This window comes from Pseudophryne corroboree, chromosome 6 (assembly GCF_028390025.1).
Source record: "Pseudophryne corroboree isolate aPseCor3 chromosome 6, aPseCor3.hap2, whole genome shotgun sequence".
Lineage (NCBI taxonomy): Eukaryota > Metazoa > Chordata > Amphibia > Anura > Myobatrachidae > Pseudophryne > Pseudophryne corroboree.
This window is the reverse complement of record NC_086449.1, coordinates 518659257-518678494: the sequence shown is the minus strand read 5'-3', so window position 1 is coordinate 518678494 and position 19238 is coordinate 518659257. Positions and strand designations below refer to the sequence as shown.

At 49.8% G+C, this 19238-nt stretch overlaps 1 protein-coding gene across 5 annotated transcripts in view; it reads left to right on the top strand.

The window, feature by feature from the left end:
- The first annotated feature begins 4015 nt into the window (after positions 1-4015).
- The window catches only part of RAB3IP (RAB3A interacting protein), a 198107-nt gene continuing 182884 nt past the window's right edge, over positions 4016-19238 (top strand). Inside the window, exon 1 of one of the 5 annotated variants that reach the window (XM_063927479.1) lies at positions 4016-4111. In XM_063927479.1, the coding sequence (XP_063783549.1) occupies positions 4018-4111 (94 nt within the window). In that variant the 5' untranslated portion in view covers positions 4016-4017. Of the gene's footprint in view, positions 4112-4293; positions 4461-4497; positions 4727-19238 lie in introns of those variants that run through there. The other 4 variants (XM_063927478.1, XM_063927480.1, XM_063927481.1 and 1 more) reach the window with 4 other exon arrangements.

Genomic DNA, 19238 nt, shown 5'->3' with positions numbered 1-19238 from the left:
GCGGTAAGTCTTGGAACAGACAAGGTCCCTGCTGGAGCAGGTCCTTTCTTAGAGGCAGATGCCACGGTTCCTCTTGGAACAGACATGGTTCTTGCTGAAAGCAAATCCCATCTTAGCTCCCGAGGCCATTAGTCCTCTGTGAGCATCTCTTGAAGTTCCGGGTACCAAGTCCCTCTTGGCCAATCCGGAGCCACGAGTATAGTTCTTACTCCTCTACGTCTTATAATTCTCAATACCTTGGTTATGAGAAGCAGAAGAGGGAACACATACACCGACTGTTACACCCACGGTGTTACCAGGACGTCCACAGCTATCGCCTGAAGGTCTCGTGACCTGGCGCAATACCTGTCCCGTTTTTTGTTCGGGCGGGACGCCATCATTTCCACCTTTGGTCTTTCCCAACGGTTCACAATCATGCGGAAAACTTCCCGATGAAGTTCCCACTCTCCCGGGTGGAGGTCGTGCCTGCTGAGGAAGTCTGCTTCCCAGTCGTCCACTCCCGGAATGAACACTGCTGACAGTGCTATCACATGATTTTCCGTCTAGCGAAAAATCCTTGCAGTTTTGACCACTGCCCTCCTGCTTCTTGTGCCGCCCTATCTGTTTACGTGGGCGACTGCCGTGATGTTATCCCACTGGATCAATACCGGCTGACCTTGAAGCAGAGGCCTTGCTAAGCTTATAGCATTACAAATTTGCTCTTAGCTCCAGTATATTTATGTGGAGAGAATTCTCCAGACTTGATCACACTCCCTGGAAATTTTTTCCCTGTGTGACTGCTCCCCAGCCTCTCAGGCTGGCCTCCGTGGATACCAGCATCCAATCCTGAATGCCGAATCTGCGGCCCTCTAGAAGATGAGCACTCTGTAATCACCACAGGAGAGACACCCTTGTCCTTGGATATAGGGTTATCCGCTGATGCATCTGAAGATGCGATCCGGACCATTTGTCCAGCAGATCCCACTGAAGAGTTCTTGCGTGAAATCTGCCGAATGGAAGCGCTTCGTAATAAGCCACCATTTTTTACCAGGACTCTTGTGCAATGATGCACTGACACTTTTCCTGGTTTTAGGAGGATCCCGATTAGCTCGGATAACTCCCTGGCTTTCTCCTCTGGGAGAAACACCCTTTTCCTGGACTGTGTCCAGAATCATCCCTAGGACCAGCAGACGTGTCGTCGGAACAACTGCGGTTTTGGAATATTTAGAATCCACCCGTGCTGTCGTAGAACTACTTGAGATAGTGCTACTCCGACCTCCAACTGTTCTCTGGACCTTGTTCTTATCAGGAGGTCGTCCATTTTCTTTGAAGACGAATCCTCATTTCGGTCATTACCTTGGTAAAGACCCGGGATGCCTTGGACACTCCAACGGCATCGTCTGAAACTGATAGTGACAGTTCTGTACCACGAACCTGAGGTACCCTTGGTGAGAAAAGCAAATTTTTGGACATGGAGGTAAGCATCCCTGATGTCCCGGGACACCATATAGTCCCCTTGTTCCCAGTTCGCTATCACTGCTCTGAGTGACTCCATCTGGATTTGAACCCTTGTAAGTGTTCAAATTTTTCAGATTTAGAATCGGTCTCACCTAGCCTTCTGGCTTCAGTACCACCCTATAGTGTGGAACAATACCCCTTTCCTTGTTGTAGGAGGGGTAATTTTATTATCACCTGCTGGGAATACAGCTTGTGAATTGTTTTCAATACTGCCTCCCTGTCGGAGGGGGACATTGGTACAGCAGACTACAGGAACCTGCGAGGGGGGAAACGCCTCGACATTCCAATCTGTGCCCCTTTGATACTACTTGTAGGATCCAGGGGTCCTGTACGGTCCCCGCGTCATGCTGAGAACTTAGTAGAAGCGGTGGAGGGCTTCTGTTACTGGGAATGGGCTGCCTGCTGCAGTCTTCTTCCCTTTCCTCTATCCCTGGGCAGATATCTTATAGGGACGAAAAGACTGAGGCTGAAAAGACGGTGTCTTTTTCTGCAGAGATGTGACTTAGGGTAAAAAACGGTGGATCTTCCAGCAGTTGCCGTGGCCACCAGGTCCCATGGACCGACCCCAAATAACTCCTCCCCTTTTATACGGCAATACATCTTTGTGCCGTTTGGAATCTGCATCCCCTGACCACTGTCGTGTCCATAAACATCTTCTTGCAGATATGGACATCGCATTTACTCTTGATGCCAGAGTGCAAATATCCCTCTGCGCATCTCGTATATATAGAAATGCATCCTTTAAATGCTCTATAGTCAATAAAATACTGTCCCTGTCAAGGGTATCAATATTTTTAGCCAGGGAATCCGACCAAGCCCCCTCAGCTCTGCACATCCAGGCTGAGGCGATCGCTGGTCACAGTATAACACCAGCATGTGTGTGTATACTTTTTAGGATATTTTTCTGATAAGTATGTGAGCGCCTTATCCACCCTGAGGAGTGTTTCCCAATGCGCCTTAACTTGGCGGGAAAGGGTATACCGCCAATAATTTTCTATCGGGGGAAACCCACGCATCATCACACACTTCATTTAATTTATCTGATTCAGGAAAAACTACAGGTAGTTTTTTCACCTCACACATAATACCCTTCTTTGTGGTACTTGGAGTATCAGAAATATGTAACACCTCCTTCATTGCCCTTAACGTGTGGCCCTAAAGGAAAATACGTTTGTTTCTTCACCGTCGACACTGAAATCAGTGTCCGTGTCTGGGTCTATGTCGACCGACTGAGGTAAATGGGCGTTTTTACAAGCCCCTGACGGTGTCTGAGACGCCTGGACCGGTACTAATTTGTTCGCCGGCCGTCTCATGTCGTCAACCCACTTGCAGCGTGTTGACATTACCACGTAATTCCATAAGTAAGCCATCCATTCCGGTGTCGACTCCCTAGAGAGTGACATCACCATTACAGGCAATTTGCTCCGCCTCCTCACCAACATTTTCCTCATACATGTCGACACACACGTACCGACATACAGCACACACATAGGGAATGCTCTGATAGAGGACAGGACCCACTAGCCCTTTGGGGAGACAGAGGGAGAGTTTGCCAGCACACACCAAAATGCTATAATTATACAGGGACAACCCTTATATAAGTGTTCCTCCCATATAGCATTTAATATATATATGTATATCGCCAAATCAGTGCCCCCCCTCTCTGTTTTAACCCTGTTTCTGTAGTGCAGTGCAGGGGAGAGCCTGGGAGCCTTCCCCTCAGCCTTTCTGTGAGGGAAAATGGCGCTGTGTGCTGAGGAGAATAGGCCCCGCCCCCTTTTCGGCGGGCTTCTTCTCCGGAGATTGTGAAGTCTGGCAGGGGTTAAATACATCCATATAGCCTCAAGGGCTATATGTGATGTATTTTTCGCCATACAGGTATTCTACATTGCTGCCAGGGCGCCCCCCCCCCCCGCGCCCTGCACCCTCCGTGATCGCTGTGGGAAGTGTGCTGACAGACAATGGCGCACAGCTGCAGTGCTGTGCGCTACCTGAGGAAGACTGAAAAGTCTTCTGCCGCCTGGTTCCGGACCTCTTCAATCTTCAGCATCTGCAAGGGGGTCGGCGGCGCGGCTCCGGGACGAACCCCAGGGCGAGACCTGTGTTCCGACTCCCTCTGAAGCTAATGGTGTCCAGTAGCCTAAGAATCCAATCCATCCTGCACGCAGGTGAGTTGAAATTCTCTCCCCTAAGTCCCTCGATGCAGTGAGCCTGTTGCCAGCAGGACTCACTGAAAATAAAGAACCTAAAAACTTTTTCTAAGCAACTCTTTAAGAGAGCCACCTAGATTGCACCCTTCTCGGACGGGCACAAAAACCTAACTGAGGCTTGGAGGAGGGTCATAGGGGGAGGAGCCAGTACACACCATGTGATCCTAAAAGCTTGCTTTTGTGCCCTGTCTCCTGCGGAGCCGCTATTCCCCATGGTCCTGACGGAGTCCCCAGCATCCACTAGGACGTTAGAGAAAAGGGGTATAAGCAAACAGGATGTACTGGCGCCTGGATCACTGTGCCACGAGCAATGAGCCTTGTAATGAATGAGGGGCAACTCCATGGTCACCTATTCTCTCCACAGAACAAAGCCCCCGCTGCCAGGGAACAACAACAGAGGGAAGGTATGTGCTGCCAGTGCCAAGCATGTGCTGTCTGTGTGAGTGTGACCGAGGTGTGTAGTGTATGATGTGTGTGACTCCGTGAACTGCACGCTCTAACGTCACGGCCAGCAGGCTCAATGTCATTGGCTCACCGCGGCCTTCACGCAGGTGCAGCAATTGTATGCGAGCTGATTGGGTGGCCGAGCTCGGGTGACGTCACCGAGGCGGAGCCGCCGTTGTAGCTGCTCCGTCTATGCAAGTGCTGTGCACTCCTGTTAGTCATTGTGCACCTGCTGCCCGGCCCTGGGGTGACGCGCTGCGCGGGCACAGGCTGGACCTAATCCCTGTATTGTTCTTGCGGCGCACACAGGTAACTTGCTGGTTCGTTGCTGGGGTGCAAGTATGAGAGCTGGGGTGCCCACTGCTCCCTAGTCTGACGCGTTTCCCGTGAGAAGTGCGGGAGCGCGCCCGGCTGTCATTGTATGTGTGTGTATGTGAGAGGCGCCCGCTGGCTGCAGCAGACACCAGCCTTGCACCCTCCATGTTTACTCACTAGCGCCCGTGCAGTCGGGGTTACACAGAGGGCGCCGAGTGAAGACTAGTGCATCAGTGCTCCCACCCAGGTGGGTTCCTCAGGTGAATAGCTGCCAGCATAGTGACACTGCTTTTAGGGACACTTAAGTTTAGACTATGGTGATGGATGTTCCTTGGTGGAGTGGACAGTAATTCTCAGCAGGACAGTGTTACTGAAGTTACTGTAGTTGTGTATAATTAGTGTAATTTGCACTAGTTATTCTCATTCACTAAACTGTAGAATGCAATATTTATTGATGAGGATTATTAGAATTGTGAAGAGAATGCTGTAGAATACAATTAGAAAACTGTAAAATGCAATATTTATTGATGATGATTTATTAGTGAGGATTATTTATTGATGAGGAAATGCAGATATAGAGCTCTCTATATATAACTCCAATGCAGTCCACACTCACGTTTTGATATCTCATGCTGGGGTGACATTCAGTATGGACCAAAACAACTAAATCGGTCCACTCCAGTATATAATACAAGAAATGGGAGCACTCACCAGTCTTCATACAAAGTTTAATGCTCAGACAATCCGCAAAGTACAGGTACCATGGAACATGTACTCTGCTGATGTCTGATCATTACATTTTTATATGAAGACTGGTGAGTGCTTTTATATATATATATATATATCAGTGCCGTAACTAGGCATTTTAGCGCTGTGTGCAAGAAACGACAGTGGCGCGCCCCCCCCATGTAAGATAGGGGCAGTGCGCGCCATAGGCGCATGAAAAATTTATAGGGGCGTGGCTTCACGGGAAGGGGCGTGGCCACCAAATAGCAATTCATACTACGGTGCACAGTAGTCTACATTATTCAAATTACGCTGCACAGTAGCGCCACTACACCAGGTAGAGCCCCTTTTATACATTACAGCAGACAGCGTCCCCCTTTTTACACATTACAGCAGACAGTCCCCCTTTTTACACATTGCGGCAGCCAGTCCCCCTTTTTACACATTGCGGCAGCCAGGCCCCCTTTTTACACATTGCGGCAGCCAGTCCCCCTTTTTACACATTGCGGCAGCCAGGCCCCCTTTTGTCCCCCTTTTTACACATTGCGGCAGCCAGGCCCCCTTTTTACACATTGCGGCAGCCAGGCCCCCTTTTTACACATTGCGGCAGCCAGGCCCCCTTTTTACACATTGCGGCAGCCAGGCCCCCTTTTTACAGCCAGTCCCCCTTTTTACACATTGCGGCAGCCATCCCCCTTTTTACACATTGCGGCAGACGGTGACCCCCTGAGAGAGAGAGAGAGAGAAAGAAAGAGACATATACTTACCATCTCCCTGCTGGCAGTCAGGCTCCTCGTGCAGCTCCCTCGGTGCAGGCAGTGAGGTGAGAGGGAGGGGGAGCAGGGAGCCGCAGCAGCGCTATGTCATTGGTAGTAAGCGCCGCTGCAGCATCCCCCTCTCCTTCCGTATTGGCTGCCCGGCGCTGCTGTGGATGCTGGGATGGAGGAACCGCATCCCAGCATCCACAGCAGCGCCGGGCAGCCAATACAGAAGGAGAGGGGGATGCTGCAGCGGCGCTTACTACCAATGACATAGCGCTGCTGCGGCTCCCTGCTCCCCCTCCCTCCCCCTCCTTCTCCGCTGCCCGGCGCTGGTCCTCTTCTCCCTACACAGCGCGGCGCACACAGCACACAGCAGAGGCGGCATGTAATGAGTCAATTTGACTCATTACATGCCGCTGGCCATGCGCCCTCAGGGCAACTGCGCTGTGTGCCAAGCCCACTTGGCACACACGTAGTTACGGCCCTGATATATATATTTCTCTGACGTCCTAAGTGGATGCTGGGACTCCGTAAGGACCATGGGGATTAGCGGCTCCGCAGGAGACTGGGCACAACTAAAGAAAGCTTTAGGACTACCTGGTGTGCACTGGCTCCTCCCACTAAGACCCTCCTCCAGACCTCAGTTAGATTCTTGTGCCCGGCTGAGCTGGATGCACACTAGGGGCTCTCCTGAGCTCCTAGAAAGAAAGTATATTTAGGTTTTTTATTTTACAGTGAGATCTGCTGGCAACAGACTCACTGCAGCGAGGGACTAAGGGGAGAAGAAGCGAACCTACCTAACAGGTGGTAGTTTGGGCTTCTTAGGCTACTGGACACCATTAGCTCCAGAGGGATCGACCGCAGGACCCGACCTTGGTGTTCGTTCCCGGAGCCGCGCCGCCGTCCCCCTTACAGAGCCAGAAGCATGAAGAGTCCGGAAAATCGTCGGCAGAAGACTTCGGTCTTCACCAAGGTAGCGCACAGCACTGCAGCTGTGCGCCATTGCTCCTCATGTACACCTCACACTCCGGTCACTGATGGGTGCAGGGCGCTGGGGGGGGCGCCCTGAGGGCAATATAAACACCTTGGCTGGCAAATCTACATCATATATAGTCCTAGAGGCTATATAGATGTAAAATTACCCCTGCCAGTATTCCAGAAAAAGCGGGAGAAAGTCAGTTGAAAAAGGGGCGGGGCTTCTCCCTCAGCACACTGGCGCCATTTTCTCTTCACAGTGCAGCTGGAAGACAGCTCCCCAGGCTCTCCCCTGTAGTTTTCAGGCTCAAAGGGTTAAAAAGAGAGGGGGGGGCACTAAATTTAGGCGCAATATATGTATACAAGCAGCTATTTGGGGAAAAATCACTCAGTTATAGTGTTAATCCCTGCATTATATAGCGCTCTGGTGTGTGCTGGCATACTCTCTCTCTGTCTCCCCAAAGGACTTTGTGGGGTCCTGTCCTCAGTCAGAGCATTCCCTGTGTGTGTGCGGTGTGTCGGTACAGCTGTGTCGACATGTTGGATGAGGAAGGTTACGTGGAGGCGGAGCAGAGGCCGATAAATGGGATGTCGCCCCCTGTGGGGCCGACACCAGAGTGGATGGATAGGTGGAAGGTATTAACCGACAGTGTCAACTCCTTACATAAAAGGCTGGATGACGTAACAGCTGTGGGACAGCCGGCTTCTCAGCCCGCGCCTGCCCAGGCGTCTTAAAGGCCATCAGGGGCTCAAAAACGCCCGCTCCCTCAGATGGCAGACACAGATGTCGACACGGAGTCTGACTCCAGTGGCGACGAGGTTGAGACATATACACAATCCACTAGGAACATCCGTTACATGATCTCGGCAATGAAAAATGTGTTACGCATTTTCTGACATGAACCCAAGTACTACATAAAAGGGGTTTTATTTTTGGGGAGAAAAAGCAGCCAGTGTTTTGTTCCCCCATCAGATGAATGAATGAAGTGTGTAAAGAAGCGTGGTTTCCCCCGATAAGAAACTGGTAATTTCTAAAAAGTTACTGATGGCGTACCCTTTCCCGCCAGAGGATAGGTCACGTTGGGAGATATCCCTTAGGGTGGATAAGGCGCTCACACGTTTGTCAAAAGGTGGCACTGCCGTCTTAGGATACGGCCACCTTGAAGAACCTGCTGATAAAAAGCAGGAGGCGATCCTGAAGTCTGTATATACACACTCAGGTTATATACTGAGACCTGCAATTGCCTCAGCATAAATAGGGCTGTTGCAGCGTGGTCTGATACCCTGTCAGATAATATTAATACGCTAAGACAGGGATAATATTTTGCTAACATTGAGCATATTTAAGACGTTGTCTTATATATAAAGGATGCACAGAGGGATATTTGCCGGCTGGCATCCAGAATTAATGCAATGTCCATTCTGCCAGGAGGGTATTAGAAACCCGGCAGTGGACAGGTGATGCTGCCTGTAAAAGGCACATGGAGATTCTGCCTTATAAGGGTGAGGAATTGTTTGGGGATGGTCTCTGGGACCTCGTATCCACAGCAACAGCTGGGAAGAAAATTTTTTACCTCAGGTTTCCTCACAGCCTAAGAAAGCACCGTATTTTCAGGTACAGTCCTTTCGGCTTCAGAAAAGCAAGCGGGTCAAAGGGGCTTCCTTTCTGCACAGAGACAAGGGAAGAAGGAAAAAAGCTGCACCAGCAGCCAGTTCCCAGGATCAAAAATCTTCCCCCGCTTTCTCTGAGTCCACCGCATGACGCTGGGGCTCCACAGGTGGAGACAGGTGCGGTAGGGGCGCGTCTCGGGAACTTCAGGGACCAGTGGGCTTGCCCACAGGTGGATCTCTAGGTTCTACAAATAGTATCACAGGGATACAGGCTGGAGTTCGAGGCGACTCCCCCTCGCCGTTACCTCACATCAGCCTTGCCGGCTGCCCTCGGAGAAAGGTAGTACTGGCGGCAATTCACAAGCTGTACTTCCAGCAGGTGAAAGCAAGGTACCCCTCCTTCAACAAGGCTGGGGTTACTATTCCAAAATGTTGTGGTACCGAAACCAGACGGTTCGGTGAGACCCATTCTAAAATTGAAAGCCTTGAACACTTATATACGAAGGTTCAAGTTCAAAATGGATTCGCTCAGGGCGATTATTGCAAGCCTGGAGAATTTCATGGTATCACTGGACATGAAGGATGATTACCTGCATGTCCCTATTTACCCTCTTCACCAGGAGTACCTCAATATTGTGGTACAGGATTGTCATTACCAATTCCAGCCGTTGCCGTTGGTCTGTCCCCGGCACCGAGGTATTTACCAAGGTAATGGCCGAAATAATTATCCCGTACTTGGACGATCTCCTTATAAAGGCGAGGTCCAGGGAGCAGTTGTTCGTCGGAGTAGCACTATCTCGGGAAGTGCTACAACAGCACGGCTGGATTCTGAATATTCCAAAGTCGCAGCTGGTTCCTACGACGCGTCTACTGTTCCTGGGTATGGTTCTGGACACAGAACAGGATAAAAAGGGTTTCTCCCGGAGGAGAAGTCCAAGGAGTTGTTGTCTCTAGACAGAGACCTCCTAATACGTATACAGGTGTCGGTGCATCAATGCACGCGAGCCCTGGGAAAGATGGTAGCTTCTTACGAAGAAATTCCATTCGCCAGGTCCCATGCAAGGATTTTCCAGTGGGATCTGTTGGACAAGTGGTCCGGGTCGCATCTTCAGATGCATCGGAGGATAACCCTGTCTCCAAGGGTCAGGGTGTCGCTGTTGTGGTGGCTGCAGAGTGCTCATCTTCTAGGGGGCCGCAGATTCGGCATACAGGACTGGGTCCTGGTGACCACGGATGCCAGCCTTCGAGGCTGGGGGGCAGTTACACAGGGAAGGAACTTCCAAGGCTATGGAAAAATCGGGAGACTTCCCTACACATAAATATTCTGGAACTGAGGGCCATTTACAATGCCCTAAGTCAGGCTAGACCCCTGCTTCAACACCGGCCGGTGCTGATCCAGTCAGACAACATCACGGCGGTCGCTCATGTAAACCGACAGGGCGGCACAAGAAGCAGGATGGCGATGGCAGAAGCCACAAGGATTCTCCGATGGGCGGAAAATCATGTGTTAGCACTGTCAGCAGTGTTCATTCCCGGAGTGGACAACTAAGAAACCTCCACCCGGGAGAGTGGGAACTTCATCCAGAAGTCTTCCAAATGATTGTACACGTTGGGAAAGGCCACAGGTGGACATGATGGCGTCCCGCCTCAACTAAAAGTTACAAAGATATTGCGCCATGTCAAGGACCCTCAGGCGATAGCTGTGGACGCTCTGGTAACACCGTGGGTGTACCAGTCGGTGTATGTGTTCCCTTCTCTGCCTCTCTTACCCATGGTAATGAGAATAATAAGGAGGAGAGGAGTAAGAACTATACTCATTGTTCCGGGTTGGCCAAGAAGAGCTTGGTAACCAGAACTCCAAGAAATGATCTCAGAGGACCCATGGCCTCTGCCACTCAGACAGGACCTGCTGCAGCAGGGGGCCTGTCTGTTCCAAGACGTACCGCGGCTGCTTTGACGGCATGGCGGTTGAACGCCGGATCCTGAAGGAAAAGGGAATTCCGGAGGAAGTTATCCCTACGCTATTTGAAGCTAGGAAAGAAGTGAACGCAAACCATTATCACCGCATATGGCGGAAATATGTTGCGTACGGTGAGGCCAGGAAGGCCCCAAAGGAGAAATTTCAGCTAGGTCGATTTCTGCACTTCCTACAGTCAGAGGTGACTATGGGCCTAAAATTGGGTTCCATTAAGGTCCAGATTTCGGCTCTATCGATTTTCTTCCAAAATTGAACTGGCTTCACTGCCTGAAGTTCAGACTTTTGTTAAGGGAGTGCTGCATAGTCAGCCCCCGTTTGTGCCTCCAGTGGCACCGTGGGATCTCAACGTGGTGTTGGATTTCCTGAAGTCGCATTGGGTTGAGCTACTTAAATCCGTGGAGCTATAATACCTCACGTGGAAAGTGGTCATTCTGTGGGCCTTGGCGTCGGCCAGGCGTGTATCAGAATTGGCGGCTTTGTCATACAAAAGCCCTTATCTGTATTTTATATGGATAAGGCGGAATTGAGGACTCGTTCCCAATTCATTCCTAAGGTGGTATAATTTTTTAATGTGAACCAACCTATTGTGGTGCCTGCGGCTACTTGGGACTTGGAGGATTCCAAGTTACTGGATGTAGTCAGAGCCCTGAAAAGTATATGTTTCCAGGACAGCTGGAGTCAGGAAAACTGACTCGCTATTTCTCCTGTATGCACCCAACAAGCTGGGTGCTCCTGCTTCTAAGCAGACGATTGCTCGCTGGATCTGTAGCACGATTCAACTTGCACATTCTGCGGCTGGACTGCCGCACCCTAATTCTGTAAAAGCCCATTCCACGAGAAAAGTGGGCTCTTCTTGGGCGGCTGCCCGAGGGGTCTCGGCTTTACAACTTTGCCGAGCTGGTACTTGGTCGGGTTCAAACATTTTTGTAAGAGTCTACAAGTTTGATACCCTGGCTGAGGAGGACCTAGAGTTTGCTCATTCGGTGCTGCAGAGTCATCCGCACTCTCCCGCCCGTTTGGGAGCTTTGGTATAATCCCCATGGTCCTTACGGAATCCCAGTATCCACTTAGGACGTCAGAGAAAATAAGATTTTACTCACCGGTAAATCTATTTCTCGTAGTCCGTAGTGGATGCTGGGCGCCCATCCCAAGTGCGGATTGTCTGCAATACTTGTTTATAGTTATTGCCTAACTAAAGGGTTATTGTTGAGCTATCTGTTGAGAGGCTCAGTTATATTTCATACTGTTAACTGGGTATAGTATCACGAGTTATACGGTGTGATTGGTGTGGCTGGTATGAGTCTTACCCGGGATTCAAAATCCTTCCTTATTGTGTCAGCTCTTCCGGGCACAGTATCCTAACTGAGGTCTGGAGGAGGGTCTTAGTGGGAGGAGCCAGTGCACACCAGGTAGTCCTAAAGCTTTCTTTAGTTGTGCCCAGTCTCCTGCGGAGCCGCTAATCCCCATGGTCCTTACGGAGTCCCAGCATCCACTACGGAATACGAGAAATAGATTTACCGGTGAGTAAAAATAAGAATTTACTTACCGATAATTCTATTTCTCATAGTCCGTAGTGGATGCTGGGGACTCCGTAAGGACCATGGGGAATAGCGGCTCCGCAGGAGACTGGGCACATCTAAAGAAAGCTTTAGGACTAACTGGTGTGCACTGGCTCCTCCCCCTATGACCCTCCTCCAAGCCTCAGTTAGGATACTGTGCCCGGACGAGCGTACACAATAAGGAAGGATTTTGAATCCCGGGTAAGACTCATACCAGCCACACCAATCACACCGTATAACCTGTGATCTGAACCCAGTTAACAGCATGATAACAGAGGAGCCTCTGAAAGATGGCTCGCAACAATAATAACCCGATTTTTGTAACAATAACTATGTACAAGTATTGCAGACAATCCGCACTTGGGATGGGCGCCCAGCATCCACTACGGACTATGAGAAATAGAATTATCGGTAAGTAAATTCTTATTTTCTCTAACGTCCTAAGTGGATGCTGGGGACTCCGTAAGGACCATGGGGATTATACCAAAGCTCCCAAACGGGCGGGAGAGTGCGGATGACTCTGCAGCACCAAATGAGAGAACTCCAGGTCCTCCTCAGCCAGGATATCAATTTTGTAGAATTTTACAAACGTATTTGCTCCTGACCAAGTAGCTGCTCGGCAAAGTTGTAAAGCCGAGACCCCTCGGGCAGCCGCCCAAGATGAGCCCACCTTCCTTGTGGAGTGGGCATTTACAGATTTTTGGCTGTGGCAGGCCTGCCACAGAATGTGCAAGCTGAATTGTACTACAAATCCAACGAGCAATAGTCTGCTTAGAAGCAGGAGCACCCAGCTTGTTGGGTGCACACAGGATAAACAGCGAGTCAGATTTCCTGACTCCAGCCGTCCTGGAAACATATATTTTCAGGGCACTGACAACGTCTAGCAACTTGGAGGCCTCCAAGTCCCTAGTAGCCGCAGGCACCACCAATAGGTTGGTTCAGGTGAGACGCTGAAACCACCTTGGGGAGAAACTGAGGACGAGTCCTCAATTCCGCCCTGTCCGAATGGAACATCAGATAAGGGCTTTTTCAGGATAAAGCCGCCAATTCTGACACGCGCCTGGCCCAGGCCAGGGCCAACAGCATGACCACTTTCCATGTGAGATATTTTAACTCCACAGATTTAAGTGGTTCAAACCAATGTGACTTTTGGAACCCAAAACTACATTGAGATCCCAAAGTGCCACTGGAGGCACAAAAGGAGGCTGTATATGCAGTACCCCTTTTACAAACGTCTGAACTTCAGGGACTGAAGCTAGTTCTTTTTGGAAGAAAATTGACAGGGCCGAAATTTGAACCTTATTGGACCCCAATTTCAGGCCCATAGACACTCCTGTTTGCAGGAAATGTAGGAATCGACCCAGTTGAATTTCCTCCGTCAGGCCTTACTGGCCTCGCACCACGCAACATATTTTCGCCAATTGCGGTGATAATGTTTTTGCGGTTACATCCTTCCTGGCTTTGATCAGGATAGGGATGACTTCATCCGGAATGCCTTTTTTCCTTCAGGATCCGGCGTTCAACCGCCATGCCGTCAAACGCAGCCGCGGTAAGTCTTGGAACAGACAGGGTCCTTGCTGGAGCAGGTCCCTTCTTAGAGGTAGAGGCCACGGATCCTCCGTGAGCATCTCTTGAAGTTCCGGTTACCAAGTCCTTCTTGGCCAATCCGGAGCCACGAATATAGTGCTTTCTCCTCTCCATCTTATCAATCTCAGTACCTTGGGTATGAGAGGCAGAGGAGGGAACACATACACTGACTGGTACACCCACGGTGTTACCAGAGCATCTACAACTATTGCCTGAGGGTCTCTTGACCTGGCGCAATACCTGTCAAGTTTTTTAATCATGTGGACGACTTCTGGGTGAAGTCCCCACTCTCCCGGGTGGAGGTCGTGCTGAGGAAGTCTGCTTCCCAGTTGTCCACTCCCGGAATGAATACTGTTGACAGTGCTATCACATGATTTTCCGCCCAGCGAAGAATCCCTGCAGCTTCTGCCATTGCCCTCCTGCTTCTTGTGCCACCCTGTCTGTTTACGTGGGTGACTGCCATGATGTTGTCCGACTGGATCAACACCGGCTGACCTTGAAGCAGAGGTCTTGCTAAGCTTAGAGCATTGTAAATGGCCCTTAGCTTCAGGATATTTATGTGAAGTGATGTATCCAGGCTTGACCCTAAGCCCTGGATATTCCTTCCCTGTGTGACTGCTCCCCAGCCTCGCAGGCTGGCATCCGTGGTCACCAGGACCCAGTCCTGAATGCCGAATCTGCGGCCCTCTAGAAGATGAGCACTCTGCAACCACCACATGATGGATACCCTTGTCCTTGGTGACAGGGTTATCCGCTGATGCATCTGAAAATGCGACCCGGACCATTTGTCCAGTAGGTTCCACTGGAAAGTTCTTGCGTGGAATCTAACGAATGGGATTGCTTCGTAGGAAGCCACCATTTTTACCCAGAACCCTTGTGCATTGATGCACTGAGACTTGGTTCGGTTTTAGGAGGTTCCTGACTAGCTCGGATAACTCCCTGGCTTTCTCTTCCGGGAGAAACACCTTTTTTTTTTTCTGGACTGTGTCCAGGAACATCCCTAGGAAACAGAAGACAAGTCGTCGGAACCAGCTGCGATTTTGGAATATTGAGAATCCAATCGTGCTGCCGCAACACTACCTGAGATAGTGCTACACCGACTTCCAACTGTTCCCTGGATCTTACCCTTATCAGGGAATCGTCCAAGTAAGGGATAACTAAAATTCCCTTCCTTCGAAGGGATATCATTTCGGCCATTACCTTGGTAAAGACCCGGGGTGCCGTGGACCATCCCTACGGCAGCGTCTGAACTGATAGTGACAGTTCTGTACCATAACCTGAGGTACCCTTGGTGAGAAGGGTAAATTTTGACATGAAGGTAAGCATCCTTGATGTCCCGAGACATCATGTAGTCCCCTTCTTCCAGGTTCGCAATCACTGCTCTGAGTGACTCAATCTTGAATTTGAACCTCTGTATGTAAGTGTTCAAAGATTTTAGATTTAGAATCGGTCTCACCGAGCCGTCTGGCTTCGGTACCACAATAGTGTGGAATAATACCCCGTTCCCTGTTGCAGGAGGGGTACCTTGATTATCACCTGCTGGGAATACAGCTTGTGAATGGCTTCCAAAACTGCCTCCCTGTCAGAGGGAGACGTCGGTAAAGCCGACTTTTGGAAACGGCGAGGGGGAGACGTCTCGAATTTCAATATGTACCCTTGAGATATTACCTGAAGGATCCAGGGGTCTACTTGCGAGTGAGCCCACTGCGCACTGAAATTCATTGAGAACGGGCCCCCACCGTGCCTGAGCTTGTTAGGCCCTAGCGTCATACTGAGGGCTTTGCAGAGGCGGGAAAGGATTTCTGTTCCTGGGAACTGGGTAATCTCTTCAGCCTTTTTCCTCTCCCTCTGTCACGAGCAGAAAAGAGGAACCTTTTGTCCGCTTGCCAACAAAGGACTGCGCCTGATAATACGGCGTCTTATTTTGAGAGGCGACCTGGGGTACAAACGTGGATTTCCCAGTTGTTGCCGGGGCCACCAGGTCTAAAAGACCGATCCCAAATGTCCCCTTTTCAAAGGCAATACTTCCAAATGCCGTTTGGAATCCGCATCACCTGACCATTTTACTGGTAGAATTGGACAACGCACTTATACTTGATGCCAGTCGGCAAATATTCCGCTGTGCATCATGCATATATAGAAATGCATCTTTTAAATGCTCTATAGGCAATAATATACTATCCTTATCTAGGATATCAATATTTCCAGTCAGGGAATCCGACCATGCCAACCCAGCACTGCACCTCCAGGCTGAGGCGATTGCTGGTCGCAGTATAACACCAGTATGTGTGTGAATACATTTTTGGATACCCTCCTGCTTTCTATCAGCAGGATCCTTAAGGGCGGCCATCTCATGAGAGGGTAGAGCCCTTGTTCTTACAAGCGTGTGAGCGCCTTATCCCCCCTAGGGGGTGTTTCCCAACGCACCCTAACCTCTGGCGGGAAAGGGTATACAGCCAATACTTTTTAAGAAATTATCCGTTGTTATCGGGGGAAACCCACGCATCATCACACACCTCATTTAATTTCTCAGATTCAGGAAAACTACAGGTAGTTTTTCCTCACCGAACATAATACCCCTTTTTGGTGGTACTCGTATTATCAGAAATGTATAAAACATTTTCCATTGTCTCAATCATATAACGTGTGGCCCTACTGGAAATCACGGTTGTCTCTTCACCGTCGACACAGGAGTCAGTATCCGTGTCGGCGTCTGTATCTGCCATCTGAGGTAACGGGCGCTTTAGAGCCCCTGACGGCCTATGAGACGTCTGGACAGGCACAAGCTGAGTAGCCGGCTGTCTCATGTCAACCACTGTTTTTTTATACAGAGCTGACACTGTCACGTAATTTTCAACAGTACATCCACTCAGGTGTCGACCCCCTAGGTGGTGACATCACTGTTACAGACACTCTGCTCCGTCTCCACATCATTTTTCTCCTCATACATGTCGACACAAACGTACCGACACACAGCACACACACAGGGAATGCTCTGATAGAGGACAGGACCCCACTAGCCCTTTGGGGAGACAGAGGGAGAGTATGCCAGCACACACCAGAGCGCTATATATATATACAGGGATAACCTTATATAAGTGTTTTTCCCCTTATAGCTGCTGTATGTTTTAATACTGCGCCTAATTAGTGCCCCCCTCTCTTTTTTTAACCCTTTCTGTAGTGTAGTGACTGCAGGGAAGAGCCAGGGAGCTTCCCTCCAACTGAGCTGTGAGGGAAAATGGCGCCAGTGTGCTGAGGAGATAGGCTCCGCCCCCTTTTCGGCGGCCTTATCTCCCGTTTTTCTGTATATTCTGGCAGGGGTTAAATGCATCCATATAGCCCAGGAGCTATATGTGATGTATTTTTTGCCATGTAAGGTATTTTTATCATGTTTTATTGCGTCTCAGGGCGCCCCCCCCAGCGCCCTGCACCCTCAGTGACCGGAGTATGAAGTGTGCTGAGAGCAATGGCGCACAGCTGCAGTGCTGTGCGCTACCTTATTGAAGACAGGAACGTCTTCTGCCGCCGATTTTTCCGGACCTCTTCGCTCTTCTGGCTCTGTAAGGGGGCCGGCGGCGCGGCTCCGGGACCCATCCAGGCTGGGCCTGTGATCGTCCCTCTGGAGCTAATGTCCAGTAGCCAAGAAGCCCAATCCACTCTGCACGCAGGTGAGTTCGCTTCTTCTCCCCTTAGTCCCTCGATGCAGTGAGCCTGTTGCCAGCAGGTCTCACTGAAAATAACAAACCTAAACTAAAACTTTCACTAAGAAGCTCAGGAGAGCCCCTAGTGTGCACCCTTCTCGTCGGGCACAGAAATCTAACTGAGGCTTGGAGGAGGGTCATAGGGGGAGGAGCCAGTGCACACCAGTTAGTCCTAAAGCTTTCTTTAGATGTGCCCAGTCTCCTGCGGAGCCGCTATTCCCCATGGTCCTTACGGAGTCCCCAGCATCCACTTAGGACGTTAGAGAAATCTTATTACATATATTTGGGACTTTCAAAGGCAATTAAGCAGCTGATGCCCTCATATAGTACAAATAAGAACGTGTAGATGCGGCACTCACGGCTTCATACACGAAATCACCAGTACAACAAAGTGCCTAGCAACGTTTCAGTCTTTGATAAAGCCTGACGACATTCTCATCGATGACTGAAACGTTGCTATTCACTTTATTGTACTGGTGATTTCTTGTATGAAGCCGTGAGTGCCGCATCTCTGTGTTCTTCTATTTATCTACATTTCCTCAGCAATAAATATTGCTGTTCAGCGCATGAGAACAGCTAGTGCAAATTACACTACACCAGGCCTGGCCAACCTGTGGCTCTCCAGATGTTGTGAAACTACACACCCCAGCATGCCCTGCCACAGTTTTAGCATTACCTAATAGCAAAACTGTGGCAAAGCATGATGGGACTTGTAGTTTTACAACAGCTGGAGAGCCACAGGTTGGCCAGGCCTGCACTACACCATTAGTCTGGTCATACATTAGTGCGACTCGCATTAAATGCGAGTCGTACTATTGAAACCCCCCTGCCAGCCGCCGGGCATGCGATAGATTGTACAGTGCTTTTGCACCGTACAATCTGTCGTACCTCTGCAATTGCCAGGGGGCCGAGATCGGCTGATCACATGTGCAGCACATATGATCAGGTGATGCATCGTATTCGTTAACATGCACGATGTGCAGGCAATGGGTCAAATGATAGGTCGATATCTTGTATTTGTACACGATATCGACCTAGTGTATGGCCAGCATAAGAGCTATTGTACAGTGTAGTATAGTTGAATTTCCAGGGACAAATATTTACATTTGAGGACTCATTGAAAATTAGGTAAAGTCATCAACTCTACACCCGTGTCTATCCTGAAGAAGTCCCCTAACATATTTCTGTAAGCAATACCTCCTTTAAAGGAGGATTACCGCTACTAACCTTGATCAGATTATAATTTACTTAAGAAAAGAATCTGTAATCAGATGAGGAGATCTGTACCAGACATACATAGAAATTGTTATGGTACAGGGTTTTTGGGTGGTACTTAAGGTTTGTCTAACACTTTAAGATGACACAGCGCAGAATCCATTACATCAGTGTTTCCCAAACTCGATCTTCAATGTACCGTAGCAGTCCAAGTTTTAAGGATATCCCTGCTTAAGCACAGTTATTTTTGATTATACTATCTGTGCACAAGCATAGATATCCTTACCTGGATTTATAGGGTGTCTTGAAAGCGGAATTTGGGAAACCCTGCATTGCTCAATTAATTAATACTCCCTTCTTCATTCAAGCCTAACATCCCCCCCCCCCCCCCCTCCCCCCCAACTCTCCAACCTCTGCAATTTGCAATTCCCAACTTTGCTCCTTCTCTCTTTTACCCCTTTCATACAGCCCAAAATTTCCCGGGTTATTGCACATGAACGCGCACCAACCCGGGAAATTTCTCGATGTGAAAGGGTACAGGGTCAAAATCCCGGGATTCCTGCCCTGGCATTTCAACCCTGCAATCGACCAGGGTTGGTCCCGGGATCCTCCCGGGAACCTGGTCTGTGTGAACGGGAGCCGGGTCAATGCGCTTCGGC